The sequence below is a fragment of the Ipomoea triloba genome, chromosome 15 (genome assembly GCF_003576645.1).
Source record: "Ipomoea triloba cultivar NCNSP0323 chromosome 15, ASM357664v1".
In the NCBI taxonomy this organism is placed as follows: Eukaryota; Viridiplantae; Streptophyta; class Magnoliopsida; order Solanales; family Convolvulaceae; genus Ipomoea; species Ipomoea triloba.
This window is the reverse complement of record NC_044930.1, coordinates 16,011,541-16,036,940: the sequence shown is the minus strand read 5'-3', so window position 1 is coordinate 16,036,940 and position 25,400 is coordinate 16,011,541. Positions and strand designations below refer to the sequence as shown.

Here is a 25,400-nt window from a genome sequence, read left to right as displayed (position 1 = left end):
ATCAATCCTACTCCTTCATCTTTCGAAACCATAGAGCAAATTCTAAACGACAATCAAGAGTTTAACAAAGGCTCACACGCCCAAAATACTCTACTCAGTCATGGAAATCATTCAAATCAACAAAATAGAAATTACTTTCAATAATAAATCTAAACTAGCAATTCAATGGAAAAGTGTGTTACCAAAGGAATGGTTGAGTCTACATCTTCAATCCATCTTCAATCTTAAGATCTACACTAATCTAATGGAAATTGAGTGTGTTTTTCCTCCCCAAAGGGGAAGGAATAGAGAGAAAAGTCAGGTATGAAAATTGGGAGAGTCCCCTCCAAAATTGAGAAAGAAGGGTTTAAATAGCTGCCCAAAGAGTCGAAATTCCGCTGCTTCCCTACTGTCCCGCTTCCACGCCTGTCACACGCGTGTGGCCTTGCGTGCGAGCTTTCTGGATTAATTCCACGCCTGCTTACACGCGTGTGATGGCGCGTGGCAGCCTCCTGCTTGATGGATTCTTTGTTTGTTGCTTCTTTTGGCCGAAAACTTTGCTATATCCTTCGGAAATGACTCAAAATATATTCCTTGAGCTGGATTTGTCAAATAGATGCTAATTAGAGGTTTTATCTATGAAAGTGAACATAATTGGGTGCTGAGATAGTAAAATATCATCTAAACATGACCTGAATTTTGACTGTTTTTGGCACTTATCAATGTTTCCACACTTTAGATCTTGTTTGTCCTCAAGCAAGCGTTCTTATCAAATCGTAATCATCTAAGTGCCAAGAACAGTTAGATGAAGATAGGATAATCAAAAATTTCGTGATCAGGTGTGTCGGAATGGAGCGGGTGAAATTCCCTTCACTATCTACCAAGACTATTAAGTTTAGGTCAGACAAATGTAAGGAATATACCGAGGAAGCAAATGCTTTTCAAGTGTAGGTTTCAAAAATGACAATCACACTTTTCCAATCATGCAATTATTGGGAATTCGTCTTCTATTTTATTGGGGCCTAAAAGCCGATCCCACTAGTGGGAACGATGTGCACACCCTGGCCACATTTTCCAACCATACGCCAAAGCCCCTGTACTGAAAATTAAGTGAGGGCATGGACACGGACCGCTCATCGCCATGGCTTGGGCGATCGCTCTATTTTCTCACCTCCTAGGATAACGTCATCGGGCGACCCGACTTCGCATGGAGCCCCATGCTTTTTCGAAGACAGTGCGATGGGTGCCCGAATCCTAGCGAGGCGGCTCACCTCCTCTCATTTTTCTCTTCTCCTAGGAACATTTTAAGTGGACAACCGACTCCAGATATAGCATTCGAAGACTATGGTTGAACACTTCCTAGCGAGAAGGCTTTCCTCGGATTTTATCTCTGGGAGTGGCCTTTTTAAAGCCTTTATTCACGTTTCACCATGTCAACCCCTCATGCCTCTTTCTTAGGGAGTAGGGATTATTTTCACTCAAAGCTTACTTTAAAGCTCTCCTTTTGCCCCATATCCTTCTAGATTTAGTTCGTTTCTGGGCTTCGCAATTTTTATCTTTCTAAAACATAGGGGGTACACACTCCCACTTCGAGCGATCCTTGACTAAGGTCCCACTAAAATAGAATATGAAAGACATGCAATCATACAGAATTTTCAAATTTTTGATGGTGGTGTGTGTCACAGATAGCTTCCAGAGCATATTTCAAACATTTGTTTTGGCATAAAAGTAAGAGTCTTCCTAGATAGTGCAGACAACAACACACTCTTTTATCCTAACACCTTAACAACTCAACTGATTACCCATTTTATGCAAAGCATCCTTTCCACACTTTAAAAGATAACATCGTCTTCGATGTTGCCATGAGAAGCGGTGGATAAAGAGCTGGGTCAAAGAATTAATTAACAAGGAGCACCTTTCCACACTTTAAAAGTGTTTCCTAGGCTTGGACTAATCTTTTTAATTTTATCACCCAAAAAGATCTTTCATTAACTCAGAGAATAAGAATGTCATACCAAGCATTGAACAACCGTCCTTCTTTCAAAGAGGAATAGAAGATATACCTTGCGTAACAATTCTTCATTTAAGCATTGACTGTCCCTTTTCCTAGACAAAATTTTCCATAAAAGAGTTGTTGATAAAAGATGGAAAGTAAGAATTGTATCTCGTTTGACCATTTAATTCATTGGTTCAATCTTGTCCTTATTGAGTTTGGGGTGCCTCCCAAGAGCGCCACGTTTAACGTCCTTGGCTAGATGAAACGTGGAAAGATCCAGACAAAAGCATGAGCATAATAAAGTCATAACAAAGAAAAATAAAATAGTGTTCTCAAGCAGATTCTCAAAGTTCAATTCAAGGTTAATTCACCATCCAAATTTCTTATGAAGGTAAGGTTCCCTCAATCGTCATTCAAAGCCCTAAGCTGGGTCCTCTTCTTGCCAGTTCTTCTCGCAAAAATGCAATCTGCATGCTAAAATCTTGAATGAGTTCATAATGGTTTGCGTCCCTCTGTTCCAAGAGTGCTTCATGTTCCATGTGCAACTCATACTGAAATCTTTGCATTGTTTCCCAATTGGCGACCTTAGTGAAGCGTGCTGGAGCTGTAGGTGATGAATGTGGCGGAATAGGAGTCTGGTTTTTTGAAGGTGGGGAATCATTGGAGATTGAGATATTCAGAGATAGGGTTGGCGAAGAATGATGTTGATTGTCCGAAGGGGTATGGATTTGTTCCCTCGGCGTGTTTGGTTTAGGAGATTCTGAGGATGGAGAGGGAGGTGATGGATTGACTCTCTCTTTTGGTTTCTTGGGTAGTCTTTTCTTAGTTGCTCTTGTTCCCGTTCTCATCCGCAAGTTTCGACCAATTTTTAGCTCAGATAAATCCGTCATAGACAACGGAGTCATCGCTGCGCTTTTCAAAACCTTGCTGGTTTCTTCCATCTTTGCCTGATACCCTAAACCAAGGCACAGTTGAGTGACTAATGGTCCTACGAACAAAGAAGTGACTTTTTTAGATTGTTGTGCCTTCAACCATCTTTTGCACACCACCCCATGTTCACGGGTGTATTCGTGTCCATGCTCCAAAGTGCAAATAAGTCAGTCCTGTAGACTTTTGCGAAATTTCCTGTGCGTCCTTCCCAAGATTGAGCAATTATTCGCCGGATAATTCGAATGTCGTCTCTTCTGAGCTGAGACTGTAGTACCCTCGATCCACTCCATTCAACTCCTGGTTTTGCAATCCTCTTCTAATATCTCCTTGGAGTCTCGGAGTCACCAAAATTAATTGGAAGTTCTTTGTACCACATGCTCTCTTGGTCCTCCTTGGTATAGAATCCAAGCAAAATTCCTAGAGTGTTGACCAAGATGTGATGAGGTTCATTGAAGAGATTGAATTTGATCGTTGGGCTTTTCAGGTCGCTAGTTTTTCCTGTAACTTCCAAAGTGGCTACAAATTCAAAGACGGTAGGTATATAGGTCGAGTGGCGCTATCCAAAAATTTTACTCCAGAAAGGTTGATGGATGAGGCATGCTAGCGAATTTCGACATTGAAAAGGATTCAATATCGCTAAGTCAATGAATTTCCAACTGGTTGTCGGAAGGTAGACCGCATACTCAAAACGTCTCTGCTGCTTCTCCGTTAAAAGTATCCTTTGTTCCATAATTTTTTCATTCCTTTCTTCCTTAGGCTCAGTCAGCTCAGTTTCCATCATTGGGGCTTTTCCTTTTCTAGCCTTCATTTCTTCTTGATTAGCCGTGGATGAGTGGGAAGACATTGCCTAAAAGATACAATTAGCGATGTTTGAATGATATGTGGGCATATGTATTATAAGGGGTAACATAGAACCTATTCATTGCATTCACTTCATTCATGCTTCTTTCAAGAAAATGAACATGTCATATATGGGTAATATCATGTAAAATTCAAAAATAGTCATTATAAGGTCAATTTCTTCTTCTTCCCCTAGCTAGGTAGGAATTGAAAGATGAGAAAACAATAACATTTTTGAAATTGACAAAGCAATAGGTGGAGATCATCATTCTCAAAGCCTAGAAAACAAGAAACTTCCACATTTCATACTCTATATTCCCTATTTATCATAAATTTCATACAATAAGATTATACCCAAATCTCCTAGGGTTTGCAATATAGATATAAAGAATTTCTCAAATCATGCAATGTTCATCATCTAATAGCAAATATAGGTTCCAAGCAAGTCTTAAAGTCTATTTCGAAGCCATCTCAATTAAGAAAATCATCAAACTACATACATTCATACAAATATGCCTCCCAAAGAAAATAAATTTCAATAGATGTTAAGGAAGATAGAGAGAAGGAATATTACCTTTTGAAGACCTTAAGAGGGAAATTCAAGAGATTTGTACCAAGAATTGCTTTGGAGGAGGCTAGTCTTACCTTGGATGAAGCTCTTAGCTTTTAGATGTAGTGAAATAAGAAATGGGCAAGGGTTAGAACACAATTGCGCCTTATTTACGCAGTTTTTCTGGTGCCCGGCCACGCCACTCACACGCGTGGGAGTGGGCGTGGCTTGTTTCTAGAAGATTTCCACGCCTGCTCACACGCGTGTGAGCGGGCGTGGCGGCTTTCTGGGAAATTTCCACGCCTACTCACACGCGTGTGAGTGGCGTGGACTGTGCTTGCCTGCCTTCTTCAAATTTTTCTCACCCCTTTTTGAGCTTGGTCACCATCTTTGACGAATGGACCTTCGTTGAGGATCAATTTAGGACGGAGAATCTGCTAGGTTAGTACAAGAGGAATCTAGACAAAAGACAAAGTGTACTAAAAAGAGAAAAAGCAAGAATTGATAATGTGAAATCTAAATCCTAGGGATAACGTTGGGAATGCCTCCCAAGTGCGCCTTGGTTTATCGTCTCCTGGCCAGACGTTGTGTGCTCTATCCTTCGAAGCACACAGATTTTGGGACCTTACCAAGCATCCCGTGTACTTTTGCTTCAAGAAATGCCCCAAAGTGTAGGACATTCTTGAATTCCCACTCAAATAAAGGAAGAACAAGGTGTATAGTTGGAAGGTTTATGGCTTCAAACACTCCCCTTGATTTCTCAAAGGTAGTGTGATCTTCCCCTATTTTGTCATTCTCTCTTCCACCCCTGATGTTCTTATCAATTTTATCATAAGGTTGAGACCATATCCTTCCACTGGAAGTCATATCACCCCCCTCAATTCCCTCAAACAAATCAAACGTGAAGATTCCCTCCTTATCCATCATCTCTTTCTCACACTCTATATTCTCATTTCCATTCTCTAAAAGCCTAAAAGAATCACCCTTTTCTTTTTCAGAATATAAAGAAGTAATATCCCCCTCACCTATTAACTCATCTCGTCCCGAATCATAGGATTCATTTTCCAAGAATTTAAAACTATCATATTCGTCTTCAAACAAACTAGAATCCCTATGATTTCCAATCAATATATCACGGTTTACTATAGAGTCATCCTCCCAAAAATTAAAGCAATCATAGTCGCAAGTAATAGAAATATCAATGCGTAGGGAGTCGTCTTTACAAGGAGCTTGAGTATTTTTATCAAAACTTTCGCACTCATTGATAAAATTGTCAACAAAGCCTATGGAATCATTCTCCCGGAAATAAAAACATTCAGTATCATGAGAATATAAATCATTGTTGCATTGTAAAAGGGAGTCATCCACTCGAGTGTCAAAAGTAAATCTATCAAGAGAACATGGATTTTCGAAGTCAGTAATGCAAGAAGGTTTAGGAATGTTACCATGTATAGGCTCTCTATCTTCCCATACACTTCGATGTTCTCATCATCGCTCTCCATCTCGGCCTCTTTTGGATTTTCCAATTCGAAAATTGGAACTTCTTCTAGCACCGGAGCATAACAATCTACCATCCTTTCACTGCCTACTTCTTTTCCAGCGTTTTGCGTATCCATCCTTGGATTGGCTTCCAGAATTGGGAGATTTTCTGCAAGTGGATTACCTATCCGTGATGAACTTGTCCTCATGAACTCCTCCATCATGGCTAGTATTTTTGTCTCAATCTCCTCCAATGGAAGTCCTTCTTCCCGGAGAGTAGCGAGATAATCCTTTAATTCGCTCCTAATTTCGGCTTTCAAGTTAGTCGTATCCTCCTTGGCCATTCTTGTGAACGCTTCTATTTTCTCTTTAAGAACTTTGATTTCGTCCTTGGTCGATGGGATATAATCACAAGGATCGGGTATGGTAAAATACGGATTGGAAGGTGGTGTTTCAAGGTAATGTGTAGGATTGTGTCCTTTAGAAATTTGTGATGGAGATGGGTAATGGTTGTTTGGGTGGGAATTATGGAACGAAAAATGGCTCGGGAGTATAGCTCGGGTCGATTGTTCTCATCATTAGTGCAAGCTTACTCTCTATGTTTTGGAATACTTCTTTAGAGCTTTCCAAGTCATTTTGATAAGTGGAGTATTGTGGGGGAAATTTGTTTTGATTCGGTGGGATAGGGTGTGTGTATGGTGGTGGGTGATAGTTATATATATAAGATGGGTAAGAAGTTGGGTGCGGTAAGTAGTGATATGGAAATGGATAAGGGTTTGGAGGTGGATAGTGATATGTTGGTGGAATGTAAGTATGGGTGGAATGGGGATAATATGGATATGGTTGGGGTGGAATATAGTTCAAAGGATTTCCCTCATGTTGTGGGTAACCATGGGGATACATTTGAGCTCTCATTGGCAAGCTTACAAATGATTTTTAACAAAAATTTCCTGCACAAAGCTTAGCCAACAACAAATATATGCAACTAGAAGTAGTTGCAAGTGAGCAATAAAATATTCAAGACAAATAAGCTCACTTCTTCAACCAAGTAATGAAAAATAAGAAAATAAAAGAAACAAAAAGAAAGAAATTCAAGAACTCTTAAAAATTAACTCCAAAAACGTCAACGCAATTCAAAACCGTTTGCCATCCCCGACAACGACGCCATTTTGATGCTGTGGTTTTAGTGTGAGTGAATGTGAAGGTGGTAAAACGAAGAGTCAAGACTCCCCGAGTGTCGTGTCTCTCAAGGATGGCGAATGGGAATCAAATTGGTGTTGACATTAATGGGATTAAAAGGCAAGAGTTACAAGTATTATAAAAGGTTGGTTTGATAAGTAAGTTAGGGGTTGTAGAAAGGAAATTACGCTAAATGTGCAAGGGAAATGAAAGGGGTGTGCACCAAAGCTAAACAAATTGATTGATCTTCATAGGGGATTTGGAAAACGAGTTTCGTGATCGAGCAAGGGAGTCAAGGTATTAGTACCGAGTGGCGTCACACTCAGACTCTCAATCCTCATTCGGTTAAGGCATTCCATCGAACACCTAGTCTACCACTCCTCTCGGATCTTGTCCTTTCGGACTAAGAGCGGAGATATGGGTGAGTTGGGCTCGTGAGAGGCCGCTATCGCGCACTCTCTCACTTCCCTACAGTTTACTAGCTATTCCGGCCGAAATAGAAGTAAAGCTTGAACAACTTCAACCATACAAACATCAATCCTACTCCTTCATCTTTCGAAACCATAGAGCAAATTCTAAACGACAATCAAGAGTTTAACAAAGGCTCACACGCCCAAAATACTCTACTCAGTCATGGAAATCATTTAAATCAACAAAATAGAAATTACTTTCAATAATAAATCTAAACTAGCAATTCAATGGAAAAGTGTGTTACCAAAGGAATGGTTGAGTCTACATCTTCAATCCATCTTCAATCTTAAGATCTACACTAATCTAATGGAAATTGAGTGTGTTTTTCCTCCCCAAAGGGGAAGGAATAGAGAGAAAAGTCAGATATGAAAATCGGGAGAGTCCCCTCCAAAATTGAGAAAGAAGGGTTTAAATAGCTGCCCAAAGAGTCGAAATTCCGCTGCTGCCCTACTGTCCCGCTTCCACGCCTGTCACACGCGTGTGGCCTTGCGTGGGAGCTTTCTGTATTAATTCTACGCCTTCTTACACGCGTGTGATGGCGCGTGGCAGCCTCCTGCTTGATGGATTCTTTGTTTGTTGCTTCTTTTGGCCGAAAACTTTGCTATATCCTTCGGAAATGACTCAAAATATATTCCTTGAGCTGGATTTGTCAAATAGATGCTAATTAGAGGTTTTATCTATGAAAGTGATCATAATTGGGTGCTGAGATAGTAAAATATCATCTAAACATGACCTGAATTTTGATTGTTTTTGGCACTTATCAGCTGTATCACTGAACAATGAACAATCTGCATGGTTTAATCCAACTAGAGGAATAAGGCAAGGTGATCCCATCTCACCCTTGTTATTCGTCCTCTGCATCGAACGATTGAGCCACTTGATCAGCCATAAGTCTGCCATTGGCGAATGGAAAGGAATCCAAGTTACAAGGAACAGACCAAACATCTCGCACTTGCTATTTGCAGATGATATGGTCCTATTTTGCATAAATCAATGATCTATTTCTCAAAGAATGCCAGCTCAGTCGCACAATAGACTATTGCACAGATCCTAGACATCTCTAAGACAGAAGACCTGGGAAGATACCTAGGTGTACCATCCCTGCATGGTAAACTCAAAAAGGACACATTCGATGGTCTGATCAACAGAGTCAAGACCAAACTAACCGGGTGGAGGCAGAAAACTCTATCATTTGCAGGAAGAAGAACCTTAGCTCAATCTGTCCTCTTAGCCATTCCTCTTTGTACAATGCTGACCACACTGCTACCTATTGGATATGACAAAAGTTATCGAGAAAATCATCAGGGATTTCCTATGGGGGAAGTACAGATGAGACAGGGAAATGCAATTTGGTTGCATAGAGTAAAGTGACTAAAGACAAAGTCCACGGGGGTCTCGGAATTAGAAGCCTAGAAGCCATGAACGCTGCCTTCCTCACCAAGCTTGGATGGAGGCTAATGTCGGGGGATGAAAGTCTGTGGAAGGATTTAATGGCAGCAAAATATGTAGTACATAGTTTGGATCCCTCTACATGGCAACCCAGAACATCAATGTCGAATGCATGGAAAGTGATTGTGAAAATAGCTCCTATCCTAAAGAAGGGCATCATAAAGATTGTAAGGAATGGAAGAAACACCCTTTTTTGGATGGATGCATGGCTTGGACATCGTCCCCTTATGGAATACATAACCACGAACTTACCCTTGCCAGGGTTATACTCACGGGTTGTGGACCACTGGAATGCTGCTACAGGATGGGATTACTTAGAGTTAGCCAACCTGCTACCAGAAGAAATAATGGATCAGCTGGCCGCGGTGCCATTAACGGAAGATGAGGACATGCAAGATACACTGCGATGGGGTGACGGCAAATCGAAGAAATTTATCGTCTCCTCAGCTTATTCATTCATAACGAGGTCCTCAAAAATAGATGAATCGAACATATGGAGAAATATTTGGAAGCTTAAAACACCAAGCCGAGTCCAGACGTTTCTTTTGCTGGCAAGGCAAGATAGATTAATGACCAACAAGAACAGGGCAAAGCGGGGCTTGACAGAATGCAACAAATGTGACATCTATACAGATGAAGAAGAATCTACAGAGCATATCATTAGAAACTGTCCTGAAGCCTGCGCACTATGGGAAGCAGTGCTACCAAGAATGATTAGGAGGACACAAGACTTATCCTTCGAGGGATGGTTCGACGCTGTTATTCGAGGCTCAAATAATGGGAATAGACAAACCATCAACAGAACACTCTTTGCAGTCGGCGCATGGTGACTTTGGAAATGGAGGAACGATAGAATCTTTAATGGCAAAAGATATAGGGTGGGTCACAAGGCATACTTGGTGCAGACACAAGTTCTAGAGATGAACAAAGCATTAATATTAGTCTGACAGGCTCTAACCCGAGGTGCTTCAGCTAGAAACTGATCAAATGGAATACTCCCCCAGTAGGATGGATTAAGATCAACGTGGATGGCAGACTCGACCACACATCTAATATGGCTAGTTGTGGAGGCCTTTCTAGGAACGACCAAGGCGAATGGATGAAAGGGTTCATATATGGAATCGGCACATGCTTGGAGGATATGGCAGAGGCGTGGGCTCTCTTTAAAGGAATCCAAATGGCTAAACTCTTGGGAGCAAGAAAAGTCTGCTTTGAGAGCGATTCAAAGACAATAGTAAATGTTATAACAAATGATTCGGCCTGTGACAGTTTCACAGACAACGTTCTGTTTGCATGTAAGAAAGAACTAGCAAATATCCAGGCATGGCACTTAGCATTCATCCCAAGAGAACTCAATACTGCAGCAGATCATTTGGCCAAGCTTGCAGCGAGTAGAAAAGGAACTACAGTCCTCCACCAACCCCCGGAGAGTATCCTACAATGTCTACAGGATGATCAGGGCCGTTCCAATAAAAATTAAGGCCCTGTGCCATATCTTAATGTGGCCTTTTTTCGAATAATTTCTATATATAAATAATAATTGTTCAAAAAGTTATATCAAAATATAAATATTGTATAAAAAAAATATATATAGAATTTTATTTAAAAAGTGACATGCATCGTGCACATTTAGACGCAAAATCATCAATCAAACTTTTGATATCAACTTCTTCCAAAATCTCATTTTCAATGGAGATTAAAGCTAATCCATTGAGTCTCTCTTGCAATATACTTAATCGTAAGTAAGATTTTAACAATTTCAACTTTGAAAAAATACTTTCTGCAGAGGCAATAGTAATCGGGATAGTCAATAATATTCGGTATGCAATAGTAGCATTTGGAAAATAACTCATCTGTTTCAAGAAGAATTGAAGAATTAGTTGAATTGCAGTTTGCGATCTACGAAAATACTGAATTGTGAATTGGGAATTGTTGAATTGTCGAATTTCGTTATGGTATTGTCGTATTTTATAGGGTTGGAATTGAGAATTTGCTAATTGTCTAATTGAGATGTGGGATTATGATTTATGAAATATAATTGCGCAACGGAATTGGCAATCTTTTTGGATTAGGATATATATATATATATATATATATATATATATATATATATATATATANATATATATATATATATATATATATATATATATATATATATATATATATATATATATATATATGGTTTTTAAAGCAATTATCAATTGGGCTCAATTTCATCTTGTCACAAATTGGTCCAATCTTCATGCATTTAGTGTAAATTTTTGTAAACTATATATACATATAATTTTTTTTTTAAATATGGGTCCCCAAAAAATTGGGGGCCCTGTACAGCCGCACATGTTAGACATGCTCTGTAATACCCCGTATTTTCCTAACATTATTTTATCCTAAGGCTGTAATACCCCGTATTTTCCTAACATTATTTTATCCTAAGGCGTTGACATTCATAAGTTATGTAACATTATTTTATCCTAAGGCGTTGACATTCATAAGTTATGATCTTCAGTTTTATCCTAAGGCGTTGACATTCATAAGTTATGATCTTCAGATATTTCCTAAGGCGTTGACATTCATAAGTTATGATCTTCAGATATTTCAAAAGAATTTTTATAAGTGAGTATAGTTGTTATTAGGCTGCGATCATACGTACCGGTCGCGAACCGTAAAATTTTTAAGGAACGAATTTTCAGCTCGGATTTCCTAGGAAATGGATGATTATGCATATTATGACTAAGTATGAACTTCCTGCTTAGTTAAGTTGGAATTAGACGGACTACAGGGGTGAAAATTTATTTTGACCGTAACATCGCAGAATTTCGCGGTGTACCGAACCTAGCCCAATTTTGAGTTTCAGTCTGAGATAAATTTTTAGTTTCGGAATTATTCCTATTTAAATTATTTCCTACCGAAATTATATCTGTTTTGACCCTTACCAGTCCAATTGAAAATATTTTTCTTGGGTTACCATAAGATTTTGACACTTGTCACCATTTCTAGCCACATGTTATTATTTAATTACTTCTTGAAGATGATCCAAATAATGTGGCTTATCCTACAAGCTCACTCATATAATATATAAGCTTTGTCTTTAATTTTTTTTCCATTTCCCTTCAAATTGCCGAAATCAAAGAGAGAGAGAGAAAGTGTGATCATCTTCATCTTCTTCACCATTTTTCCTCCATTAAAGCTTGCTTCCATAGCCAAGTTTCTTCACAAGTGTCAAACTATTCGGTAAAACTTCGATTTTATTCGGTGGAAAGCTTTGTTTTTCCTCCTAGAGCATGAATCTAAGCTTAAGTTCTTAATATTTGTTGTTATGGTGTTGATTTTGATCTTAGGGTTTTGAGTAAATTGGGGGAAAGGATCCAAAATTCATCCTACGGTGTTAATATACTCTCAAGGAGGTAAGGAATCCCTTTATTTGGTTGAGGTTATTTGAAACTAGATAATTGATAGCTAGGTTGTGAATTGTGGTTGATTGGTGTACATGAAATCTATGTGTTATGTGAAAATTATGTGTTTAACTTGAGGAACTCTTAGATGGTTCAAGAAATTACTCTTTGAATTTTTGGTAGTTTTTGTGTACATGTTCATAGCTTGTATATGCATGTACATATTATATTTATGTCCATATAGGCTTATACTTGTGAAAATATTGAAAATCAAGATAGATTTCTGGCAGAAACTTCCGAGATTTATTGGGAATATTTGGTAAGGTATTTTGATCCTATTTTTTTCAGATATGTAGTTCTATAAGTGTAGAACCTGCATATAAAATTTCATAATGATCGGAGTAGTATAAGTATGGTTTTCGAATTTTTTTCCAAAACTGGTCCAGAGAGAAAAATTCTGGACAGCACACTGCCAAGGGCAAAAATGGAATTTTCTGTGTTTATTCGCGGATCAAAATGATCAAAACTTTTTATGGACATCAAGTACTATGAGTTGGGGTTCTACCATAAAAATTTCAAGTGAAAAAGAGTTCGGGAATTATTTTTACCGGCTCAATCTTTCGGACTGCGCCAAGCTGAAATTTTCTTATAAGGAGGTGGTATTATGTACATGTAAAGAGTAAATGTATTTTGTGTATTATGCCTATGTTAAGGTTGGGAAGTACATATGTTATATGTATTGAGATGTATGTGTCAAGTATGGAACTTATGTGAAAAATGTGGGGTTGGAAGTGTAGAATGGTTACACTTGATATACCATTGTGAAGGGTTGTTAGTGGATTATCTAAATGTTTTGCAAGAGAAAAGGGAAATTTCCGGATTTGGTTAAAAGGGGGAATCGATTTCCGAGTATTGGAATTGACTCAAGTATGTCCAAAATATTTTCAAAGCAAGAAAATGGAAAAGGTGGAAAAATGTTTTCAAACCTTAGTTCTAGTAAAAGTGGTGAAGGACCTTGTCTTGTAGCCTACGGGATAGAGAGCTTAAAGTGCATTCCCGTATGGTGGTTATGTTATTGTATGACCAGTTCATACTGTGGGCGAAGTCTATTCGCCGAGTACTATATCACCCGGAAGGAAAAGGGTCTCTTGCGGGGGTGTGCACACTTAAGTATAGTCACTCTATTTTCGGGTAGGTGTCGTTCTTATGAACCTAGTGAGGCTAGCTAGGAATCATTCCAACGCTCCTATAAGTCCAGGGGATCAGTATTAGACCGGGCGATGACCACTGAACCCGAGTTGAACGATCCAAGTGGTCAGTCAAAAGTGGAGAAAGGATACTCTAGAGGCCTCAAACTCACTTTCTATCTAGGACTAAGAGGAATTTTCAAATGTGAATGTAGTTACGTCGTAGCTACGGGAAAGAAAGATGTGACAAGTAATTAAGTACCAAAGGTTGTGGGTGATCTCTCTTTGAAAGGTGAAAAGTGATGAGAATTCCCTTTTGAGGGAAAGTTTTTGCAAATAAAGTGATTGAGAGCAAGGTGTGGAATTTGTGTTTTTCCATTACTTGCTTGCATGCCTAAATGTTTAGCCTTATATTCTTTGGGTGAGTAAATGATCTTCAAATGACCTCGTCTAGAGGGAAAATGATTCAAGATGATGTTGAATTTTGCTTATTGTGTATGCAAGCTACCATTTATAACTGTTGCAGGTAGAATCCCTGCTGATGAGTAAGGTATAGGGTTTCCATGTAAAAAGTTTTACCAAAACCTTTATTTAGTTTTGAATAACCCGCGGATATCCTTACTTAGCCGTCGCGCTAACTACACTTCAATGTGTTTTCTGTTAACAGATGTTATATAGGGTGGGTTCCTGTAGCCCGATGAGCTCTGAATAGGATGGAAGTTGAGGTTGGGGTCTACTCTTTGATGTAGACAGGGATTGTTGTTAATGTTGTAAGTTTAGCCTGTGCACTTAGAGTGGAATTTGTCAAAGAGGTGATAGAATTCACTCTAGGTGTGGCGGTAGCACCCAGTTTTCTGCTGATAAGATGTAAGCTTCCGCAGCATATGAATACTGATTTGTAATAAATGTAAGAGTTGAAAATTGGGGTGTTACATGCTCAGATACGGCCCTAAGGATGATAAGTCTGGTCTCCCAATTTGGAGACAACTAGAAACTGAAAGCTTGTAATTGGGTGTTCCCCTTCCTAGATATATATATATATATAAAATAATTATTAGGCAATAATATTAATAATTAATTATTAAGGCATGCATGATTTATTTTGTACTAATAATATATAATAAATAAGATATAATATTATTAAATCGAAATTATTAAAAATAATGTGTCCACGGTACAAAATAAATTATACGTGCCTTAATAATTAATTATATTAATATAATTGCCTAATATAAATTTGTACAATTATAGCTTTGTATAAGAAAAATATAGAAACTTGAATGGCATATATATACAAACTTCGAAGTCAACATACTGACTATGAGTTAAATAAAATCCTACAAAATTATCAAAATCATTGTCGTCATCATCCTCGATCGCATCTCTACGCTCTTCCATAAATTAAACCATTAGGGTTATGTTACCGAGCCTCTTCCTCCTCACCTTTTGTTGAAGGAGAGCCTCTTAAGTATCTTCGAGCTCATACCAAATGATATAAACTGCAAAAAAAATATTGAAGTACAGGGGAATATAGTTAGAAAAAGGTAGAAATTTCATACGGAAAGAACGCAAAGAGATGAGTTTAAACGCTCTATATATGGTAGATAATGCAATATTACCAATTATATTTATTATAATTATAATTATAATTATAATATTACCATAATAACCAATTATAATTAATATTTTTCTATCATAATAATTACCATATTACTAATAACGAATTATAATTAATATTATTCTATCATAATAATTACCATATTACTAAAATGCCCCTATGTAAGCAGGAAAATTTTGGAGGAGGATATTATTTTTATATATAGTATAGATGGTCACTCGATTATTACTCATTCTCAATTATTACCATAATAAACATGTTAAATAAAATAGCTATAATTATCATTTAAAATATATCACACAATAAAGGTGGATCCATACATTAATGACCCAAGATAGGTCCCTAATAGCTTGTTCAAAAAAGGTTTTAAAATCCAAGTGAGATATAGGATTAAAATATGTCCAAAATTAAATGGAAAACCAAACAAGCTAGCTTAATAGGTCATAATGACCTAAATTGACCTAAGGATCTAAAATTGAATGATACTATTATAAGTCAATAATATGTTAAATCCAATCTTAATGCATGCTTTTATGAATGTATAATAATTATAATAACAAAATAATTATAAATATACATTGCATACTTGGATTTACAAATTAATATATTATTAAAACATATATCCTAAATAAATTGCAATAATTCAGGAAATTTAATATGAACCCAAAATTAAATTTAAATTCAAATGGCAAATTTAAAACTTGATTATTTGCCTATAATTGAATAATAATTTAATTATGAATTAATGCCAAAATGGAGAGGAAACTAAATGGCATTAATATTCCAAAACAAACAATTATCATACATTTATCATTTTCCAAAAATAATACGCAATATTAATTGAGGTCATATTAATAGGGTAATATTGAACCTAATATAATTAGGTTACCACAATTAATATATGATTATGAAATAAGGCAAATAAATATATATGGTAGTTAAACGATAATTGTGATTATAATTTAAATAGGAAATTACTTACCAATCATCTCCCTTCTTCTTCTAAAGAATCGCTGGAAAACCAGCCCCATTGCCGACAGCAGAGGAGAACGCCACTGCGCCCGCCGTCGTTCACTAGCCGCAACCGCCCTCACCGAGACCAACAGGTTCACCGTCGATGAAGAAGCAACGACAATCCGTCCGCCGCCTGTTCTCACCGCAACGCCACCAGCCGCCACCGTAGCCTGAAGGAAGAGAGAAGGCAGCGACAGTCCATCCGCCGCCCGTTCTCACTGCGACGCCACAAACGACCATTGTCGTCGTCGTTGTGTTAAGAATATATGTGGTTGATGTGTTATTTGTTCTAATTATACTCCTTTAGAATAGGTATTTTAGACTAGTTGTTACAACTCCCTAGCTATTAACTCTCCTTTGTGTACTATATATACCTGGTAGCTTTTCTTCAATAAAACACAATTCATTTCTTCACATGGTATCAAAAGCCATACTCTCCTAAGAGATTTTTTTTTTCCCTTTCCCCTTTCCTTCCCTTACGCCACTTTGTTAGTCAATGGCTTCCCAATCGGCTGTGACCACTACTGATGTTATCCAACTTAATGCTCCGTCCAATTTACCAATCAAACTCACCCCTATCAATTTCCCGGTTTGGCGACGCCAAGTTCAATCCATGTTAATCGGATTCAATCTCCTTGGCTATATCGATGGTTCTGTTAAAGAACCAGCCAAGTTCAGTGATACTGCCCAAACCACCCAAAACCCTGCCCATTTAACTTGGTACAGGCAGGACCAGATAATTACTAATGCTTTACTAGGGAGTTGTTCGGACACTATCCAACCTCTCATTTCTTCTGCTTCAACAGCGTATGATGCCTGGAAACGTCTCGTTGCCAACTATGCTAGTGCCTCTCGAGGACGGATCATTTCCCTCAAGGCCAAGCTCACTAGAAACCCGAAAGGTGATCGGTCGGTTACGGCCTTCTTGAATGACATGCGGTCCATAGCCGACGATCTCGCCTTGGCTCAATGCCCAGTTTCGGATGAATACATGGTTGTGTACATCCTCACACAACTTGGAGACGAATACAATCCTATTACTTCTGCTATTCGTATCCGTGACAATCCCATCTCTTTGGGCGAATTGGCTAACGTTCTCACGGATCATGAACGTCACTTGAAAGAAACGGACGATGTTCGGAAGTCCCTATTGGCCACTGCGAATGTCACCCAACGCAGTCTCTCGGCTTCCCGGAACACTAATCAGTATTCATCCAACCGAAGGTTTCGCAACAACAACAATTCGAATGGACATAACAGGCCAAATTGGCCGCAAAATGGCAATAACCGGTCCAGTGTTGTATGCCAGTTCTGCAATTTTGCCGGCCATGAAACCCGTGTTTGTCGCAAATTGGCTCGGTTCTTAAAAGATAATAACGTTTTTCCTATGCAGGCAACGCCATCCAATCAGTCACCAACAGCCAACTCCGCAGTTGGGTTAACCTCACCGTGGTTGTTTGACAGTGGGGCATCTCACCATACCACTCCAAATATGGCTCCTCTACAAACCTTTTCAGAGTACAAGGGTCCCGATGAGATACGCTTGGGTGACGGTAATTCCTTAAAAATCTCTCATATTGGTCAGTTTGTTATTCCCGCTTCTTCTTCTTCGCTCACTCTTCAAAACGTTCTCTGTGTCCCACAATTGCACACTAATTTAGTGTCTGTGTCTCAGTTGTGCAAAACTAATCATGTGTCGATTGAATTTTTTCACTCGTATTTTGTCGTGAAGGATCTTCGAACAGGGATGTCGCTTCTGCGGGGGACGAACGTTAATGGAGTATACTACGGACCCCTCTCAAGTCAGCCCACTATTAATTCCATAAATCTGTCCAATATGTCGCAATGGCACCATCGCCTTGGGCATCCATCCAGTAAGGTGTTACATCTTGTGCTGCAACACTGTAGTGTTCCCATTTCTATGTCATTATTAAATAAATTTTATTATCAGTCGTGCAATGTATACAAGAGTCACAAGTTACCGTTTGCCAAGAGCACTCTTGTTAGTACTAAACCTCTCCAATTAATCTACACTGATGTATGGGGTACGTCTGACACATCGATTGATGGATTTACTTATTACGTTATTTTCGTTGATCATTTTTCACGATAATTTGGCTATATCCTCTAAAACGTAAGTCTGATGTGTTTGAGATATTTCCCCAGTTTAAAAGGTTGGTAGAAAAATTCTTTGGTTTGTCGATTGTCTCAGTCTATTCTGATAATGGGGGGAGTTTGTTAAACTAATACCAATGTTCAACACTCATGGTACTTCGCATTTTACAACTCCCCCACATACTCCTGAACACAATGGCATGGCTGAACGACGACACAGGCATATCATCGAAACCGGCATGTCCCTATTTCATGCTGCCTCTATGCCGACTACATACTGGTCTCATGCATTTCAAACAGCAACCTATCTAATAAATCGACTCCCAACACCGGTTTTAGGTAACAAATCTCCTTACCACATTCTATTTAATCGGTCACCGAACTATGATAAGCTGCAACCTTTCGGTTGTTTGTGTTTCCCCTGGCTACGCCCTTATCATACAAAGAAACTCGAACAAAGGTCGTTACCGTGTATCTTTTTGGGTTATTCAAACACCCAGTCAGCTTATAAGTGCCTAGATTTTGTCTCAAATCGGGTCTATTTATCAAGGCATGTACGTTTTGTTCCTCACGTGTTTCCTTCCAAGGAGTTGAAGGTTGAGTCAAAATGTCTTAATGGGGATCACTCCCCTACTTGGTCGCAAATTCTGTTCAAACAACCATCACCCCCTATTGAGCCGACATCTTCAGACTCGTCTTTCTCTTCACATGTCACTACTATTTCATCGCCAGCCGTGTCAGTCTCGCCAGAAGTTCCTCAACCGCAATCTGTTTCGACGTCTGGGCAATCAGATGACCACAGCACGGCGGCTGGCGTTGACTCCTCGCCTATGGCGTCACAGTCACCGTCCCTCCCTCCGAGTAGTTCGTCGCCCACTGTTACTACAAATATCTATCCGCCACCAACCTCTGAACCTGCGTCTACCGAGCCCGTGTCATCCTCTGACCAAAGTCAGTCACAAACTGGGTTGCGGCGTTCTACCAGACCACGCCGGCCTAATCCCAGGTACTCTGATTATGTTATCAATCTAACCACAGCTCACCCCTTGCCTCCGACTATAGAGCCTTCTACCGTCGCCCAGGCTCTCAAGGATGCTAGGTGGAGGAAAGCCATGGACGAAGAGTTCGAAGCTTTGCACCGTAACAATACATGGAAACTAGTGCCACGTGGAGCTGGGGTTCCAATCGGTTGCAAATGGGTCTACCGTGTCAAACACAAACCGGATGGCTCCGTTGATCGGTACAAGGCATGCCTTGTGGCTAAAGGGTTTCTGCAGACAGCAGGTCGAGACTACTTCGAAACTTACAGCCCGGTTATGAAACCGGTCACTATCCGGTTGGTCCTAACTATTGCATTAAGTAACCGCTGGGGTTTGCGCCAGTTGGACATTAACAACGCCTTCTTGCATGGCACACTTCATGAGGAGGTGTATATGGAGCAGCCGCCGGGATATGTTGATCCGCTTTACCCCACTCATGTTTGCAGGTTAACCAAGGCTCTGTATGGCCTTAAACAAGCCCCACGGGCCTGGTACCAGGAGCTCTCGCTATTTTTCAGCGTTGTGGGTTCACTAAGTCCCAAGCAGATGCTTCCCTGTTCATTTATTCGTCTCATGGTGTGACTGTTTATTTCTTAGTCTATGTAGATGATATTTTGTTGATAGGTAATAATGTCACATGGCTAGATCGGTTTGTGAAGACTTTGTCAGCCCGGTTTGCTTTGAAGGATCTCGGTCCACTTCATCATTTCTTGGGTGTCGAGGTTATCTCAACGACTGGTGGTATGTTCCTGTCACAAAGCCAGTATATAACTGATATACTCAAACAGTTCAAAATGGATGGTGCAAAAGATGTTTCAACACCACTGGCTATTTCAGACAAGCTAGTTCCCTTACAGTCACCTGGTTCTGCGACGGATGCCACGCAATTTCGTCGCCTGCTAGGCCTCATGCAGTACTTGGTAATCACCCGCCCAGATGTGGCCTTTGCGGTTAGTCGATTCTCACAATTCATGCATGCGCCGTCGGAGCAACACTGGCAAGCTGCTAAGCGCCTGCTTCGTTATCTCAAAGGGACTGTCTGTCACGGCTTGTTTCTCCGTGTTGGTCAGCTATTGTCGCTACGTGTCTACACCGACTCGGATTGGGGTGGATGCAACACTGCAGGCCGCTCGACCACGGCTTACGTAGTGTATCTGGGCGCCAACCTTATTTCATGGAAGTCCTCAAGGCAGAAGTCTGTTTCGCGTTCGTCCACAAAAGCGGAGTACCGACCCTTGGCCAATGCAGCAGCGGAGGTCCTTTGGATTAAGAATTTGCTTCACGAGCTCAACTTAACTCTAGCGCAATCCCCCGTTCTTCTGTGTGATAACCTCAGCGCCACTTACGTCTGTAAAAATCCAGTATTTCACTCTCGTATGAAACACTTGGCGTTGGACTACTTTTTTGTATGAGAATTGGTTACGAGTGGTACGTTGGTTGTTCGCCATATTCCTTCCTCTGCACAGCTAGCTGATCTTCTCACTAAGCCGTTAGGCCGTCACTTATTTCTTCATTTTCGCTCTAAGATTGGAGTCTCCGACGGATCCTCAATCTTGCGGGGGCGTGTTAAGAATATATGTGGTTAATGTGTTATTTGTTCTAATTATACTCCTTTAGAATAGGTATTTTAGACTAGTTGTTACAACTCCCTAGCTATTAACTCTCCTTTTTATACTATATATACCTGGTAGCTTTTCTTCAATAAAACACAATTCATTTCTTCACACGTTGCACCGTCGCCACCAGGGGAACCACGCAGAGACGCAGCAATTGTAGTCCGGAGTCTATATCGCCTGAAGGATGATGGAGAGGCAGCGGAGGCACCGGTTGGGAATCCAAAGCCATTGACGGCTCCGCGTCCCTCCTCGCCGCAGTGCTAGGACCGTCGACGCCACCCTCTGCCGCGACTCCGAGAACCGAAGCTCGCCGCTGCAAACGACCGCTTATTTTTGGATGAGGAAATGGCGAGGGAGGACACACTGGCAACCATCCTTATGTCGCCGCCAATCTCGCCACATCGCCGCCAATGGTGGTCGTCAAATAACCACCCAACTCATCGTCTTTGACAATGGCAATTAGAGTAACTCCAGCGAACAGGATCCTCGGTGAGAAACAACGGAAAAAAATATCATATATATATATATATTAATAGAAGAAATACGAATTTCTCAATTGCAAAAAAAAAAATCGGCAATCCAAATATTAAATTTCAACAGTCCAAATAATCATATACAAAAAACTTAATGTATATGAAATTAATGTTGATTTTTAGACAATACAATAAACCAGTCAGAGATTATAAAGGCTCTAATACCAAATGTAAGATCATAAATATAGTCTAAACATATAGAATAAATCTACGAGAAACTTAACTCGTAGTAGCGGAAGCAAAAGTCGTGTTGATCTCTAGCCATAGTTGATGCCTTGTTGTGTTGCCTGTGTTAGTCATTTTGTCTCACACTTAACTATGAGCAGTATGAGTACTCTGTAGGTACTATATAATTATCTGTCCTGCATCCCATTAATGCATGGATTGGACTAAACCTAGATGTCCAATCCAACCTATAACTTAATGGGCCTAGTCCACTTGCACCACATTATTAAGGCCCACAATACATAATATATATTGTATTGGGAAAAGTCTTACATCTAGAAAATGGAATGAATTGTAAATTTATATTATTTCTAATATATTTAATGAATGCACAATAAGTATTTTACATACAGGATAAATGAGTGAATCAACGGTGGTCATTTTGAAATTTCTTCTTTTTCTAGGTTTGCCAAATTGATTGCAGCATTATTGTAGTCTTTCCATCTTTTCAATGCATCTTTTCTTCCCCATTATTAGTGTGTGTGTGTATTAAATAGTTATATGTATATCATTATTTTATACATTTAACATTAAAAAAAAACATATTATAAATAAGATTATAAAATTAAACTTTTGACATAAGTGAGCATAAATATGAGTTTGATTGGTTAAATTTCTTTATTTTGGAAAGTTGACTCGTGTCTATCAACCTTGAGTATGTTGAAAATGCAAATTTATTTTTGGTTTATCTACATCTAAAATTGTTTCTTAATTTAAATTCTTAATCCAAATTTCACTTTAAAAAATAAAAATAAAAATAAAAAGGTGTAATAACATGGGCAAGCAAGCATGACAAATAGCTTTTAACATATCAAATTATATTGTAGACCATAATCCACCTTGTAACGTGGATCACCGATATAAATGCTTATTTTAATATATTGAAAGTTTATTTTTAATGTATTCAAGGTTTATTTTCATTATACTAAAAATTAGCATTCAAAAAATGAACATTATGTTAGTGTCCGATCATCTTATAAGATGGACCATGGTTCATAGTATAATTTTTATTTCGTTTTTGGTTCATTTATGGATGAATTTCATTTTTAAAATGTTAACAAGTGAAAATGATAGGGTTTAGCAAGAGTGTTCCTTCTAGTCTAGGAAAATAAATGAGCATAATTTTAGTCCCACGACTATACTTGCTTGATAGATTTTGATAAGTCAAAATGTAATATATGATAAAATTTTAGTTCCCTATTTATTTTATTTTTATATGAGTCTTCCCAAAAAATCCAATAAATTATTTTTCAAGAAGAAAGCAGGATTGGTACGTGAAAAATAGTCAAGAAGAAAATTAATTTGAAGTCTATGATCTCAAATTAATCTTTGGAAGAAATTTATTTGAAGATTTTAGTCTTGGAAAGAAGATACAAATGATGGGAACTACATTTTTTATTTGCTATGAATTATTCTACAAGTCTTGATTAAGGAGTAATACTCCTTATAAAGAATGAAAATTAAATAAGGAATGGAACTTACACTATATTTTATCAATGCCAAAAACCTTACATAATTTAAATACGGAACAATGAGCAATTACATAATTTCATGGCAACCTATAAACATAACTGGCTTGTTCACATTTCTTTGCTATCATATTAATCATAACTACTCATATTGCTACTAAGAGCAACATAACTATCACTTGCCATTTCTTGTTGTCTTTCTCACAACTAGGCTTCTTTGGACCATTTGCACTTTTTAATAATGCTTTGAGCTTCTCACTCCATTTGGCTCTCACGCTTAATTACTTAAAAGAGAAATTCCAATACGTTTTTTTTTTGTGTGTGTTTTTTTATGAATATAATGAGCTTATCCTCTCTTCTTTGTTCATATTCCAAAAAGATATGGAAACTTATACAAGCCGAAAAAAATTCGGAGGACTCTTCGACAAAAAAAAAAATGTAATTGTTAGCAAAGCTGTTTCTTAAAAAAAAAATATTCTGACTAGGACACATGTCGTCAATTAAGCATTGGATAAAAAGTTGAGAATGCCCGTTTTAAACAATTCAAATTATTTTATCAATTTGAGTATCCTATATCGATACAATATTCATTTTGAAAACATCTCTATAATTAACATAGTGATAGAAAGAGTACCATGCAGTGTCTTGACTTCAAACGGTTTGCTTTAACCATGTTAATAGTACCGCATTATTGGTTGAGAGAGAATCGAAGTAGATTTACCAATAAATCACGAAATGCTATGGTTCTTACAGAGAATTTATTAATTGATTCAGAAGTAATTCGCGAGATCATGCACCCCTCTCTCCTAGTTCTAAGGAAAACTAAAGGGTACAGCTGGTTGGTCCAGCCTATTCTTGAAATAAACAACTCGCACATACTCCCTTTCCAAAAAAGATCAATACACCAAGCACTACACTTAGATTTATTGGATTTGTTGCAAAAATATCGGTATTAAACCCGAAACTCCCAGCAGACGGCCAGGGGCCCAAAGAAAGGAAAGAATCGGTTACGTTTTTCATATGCTCTCCTCTTATAGATCGACTAAAAAACCGAACAGAGTTATTTTTGTATCACTTCACCTCGCTTTTTATTTACTCTCTTTTTTTTTTTTTCTTTTTCTGAAATCGAGTCAAAAAATTTTTGAGTTAGTTCTCAATTCTGAACCGCCCCCTTTTTGGATTATGGGGATAGTAAGACTCACTTAAAAAAGTTCCCTTGGTCTACGAACTGAAAGGATGAAAGCGAGTCAGTATGCTAATTCTTCATCGGCCCTTCCTGTAGGTTATTTTCTCAACGAAAAAGTAATCGTAGGGAGGAAATCTTGATAGAATTTGAAAAAGCAAACGACAAGGTCTTATCTTTTTTATAAGATAAGATTAAACAAAAGGATTCGCAAATAAAAGTGCTAATGCCACAACCAATCCATAAATTGTTAAAGCTTCCATAAAAGCTAGACTAAGCAATAGAGTGCCTCGTATTTTTTTAGATCAATCAAGTAATGATGTTTCTTTGAATATGCATATGTAATGATTTTCTTTATACATATGGTAATGATTCGGTCTAAAAAATGAATCCATTTAGAAAGGACGAAAAGAATTTAATTAAAGGGATTCATAAAAAAATGAGCTGGGTAGGGGAGGGGGTCGTCGAACTAGGTATATATAATTGAATGACTATTAAGTAAGCCAACCCTTGTAGAAGTTTCGACGCTTGATTCTCAAATAAATACGGTTGAATCTAAGATGAATAGTTGGTTTACGTTCTAGAATAAAGACATGTATATGTGATATTAGACTAGTATCTCTTAGATTTCTATTTCATTTGACCTACTACTGAAATTTGTAATTTCGATCGGGATTCCAATACAATAGAAGTCCTTCCGTCTCGTTGTGACTGTGAATTGAATGAACAAACGGATGAAATCCAGAAAAATTCCAAATAACAGTTCGAACTAAGAAATGGAAGAACAAAAGTTGTATAGGAGTCACAAGAACTCTGTGGATGGAAACTCAAGATATCGAAGTAGTTTTGACGATTCAATAAATAATATTATTACTTGTACTTCAATTACTTCTCAATTCGATGGATGAATCCTAGCGATGGAATAATGAAGTTCTAATTCATTGATTGATTGTATCATTAACGATTTCTTTTTTTGTTACGAGGAACTTATCATGAATCCAATCATTTCTGCCGCTTCCGTTATTGCTGCTGGGTTGGCCGTAGGACTTGCTTCTATTGGACCTGGAGTTGGTCAAGGGACTGCTGCGGGTCAAGCTGTAGAGGGTATCGCGAGACAGCCTGAGGCGGAGGG

At 38.5% G+C, this 25,400-nt stretch overlaps 1 protein-coding gene across 1 annotated transcript; it reads left to right on the top strand.

Moving 5' to 3' along the window:
* Positions 1-9,927: 9,927 nt before the first annotated feature.
* On the top strand, positions 9,928-10,353 carry LOC116005761. Its single transcript, XM_031245997.1, has one exon. It carries the CDS (start codon positions 9,928-9,930, stop codon positions 10,351-10,353), a length of 426 nt encoding a protein of 141 aa, XP_031101857.1.
* The last annotated feature ends 15,047 nt before the right edge of the window (positions 10,354-25,400 follow it).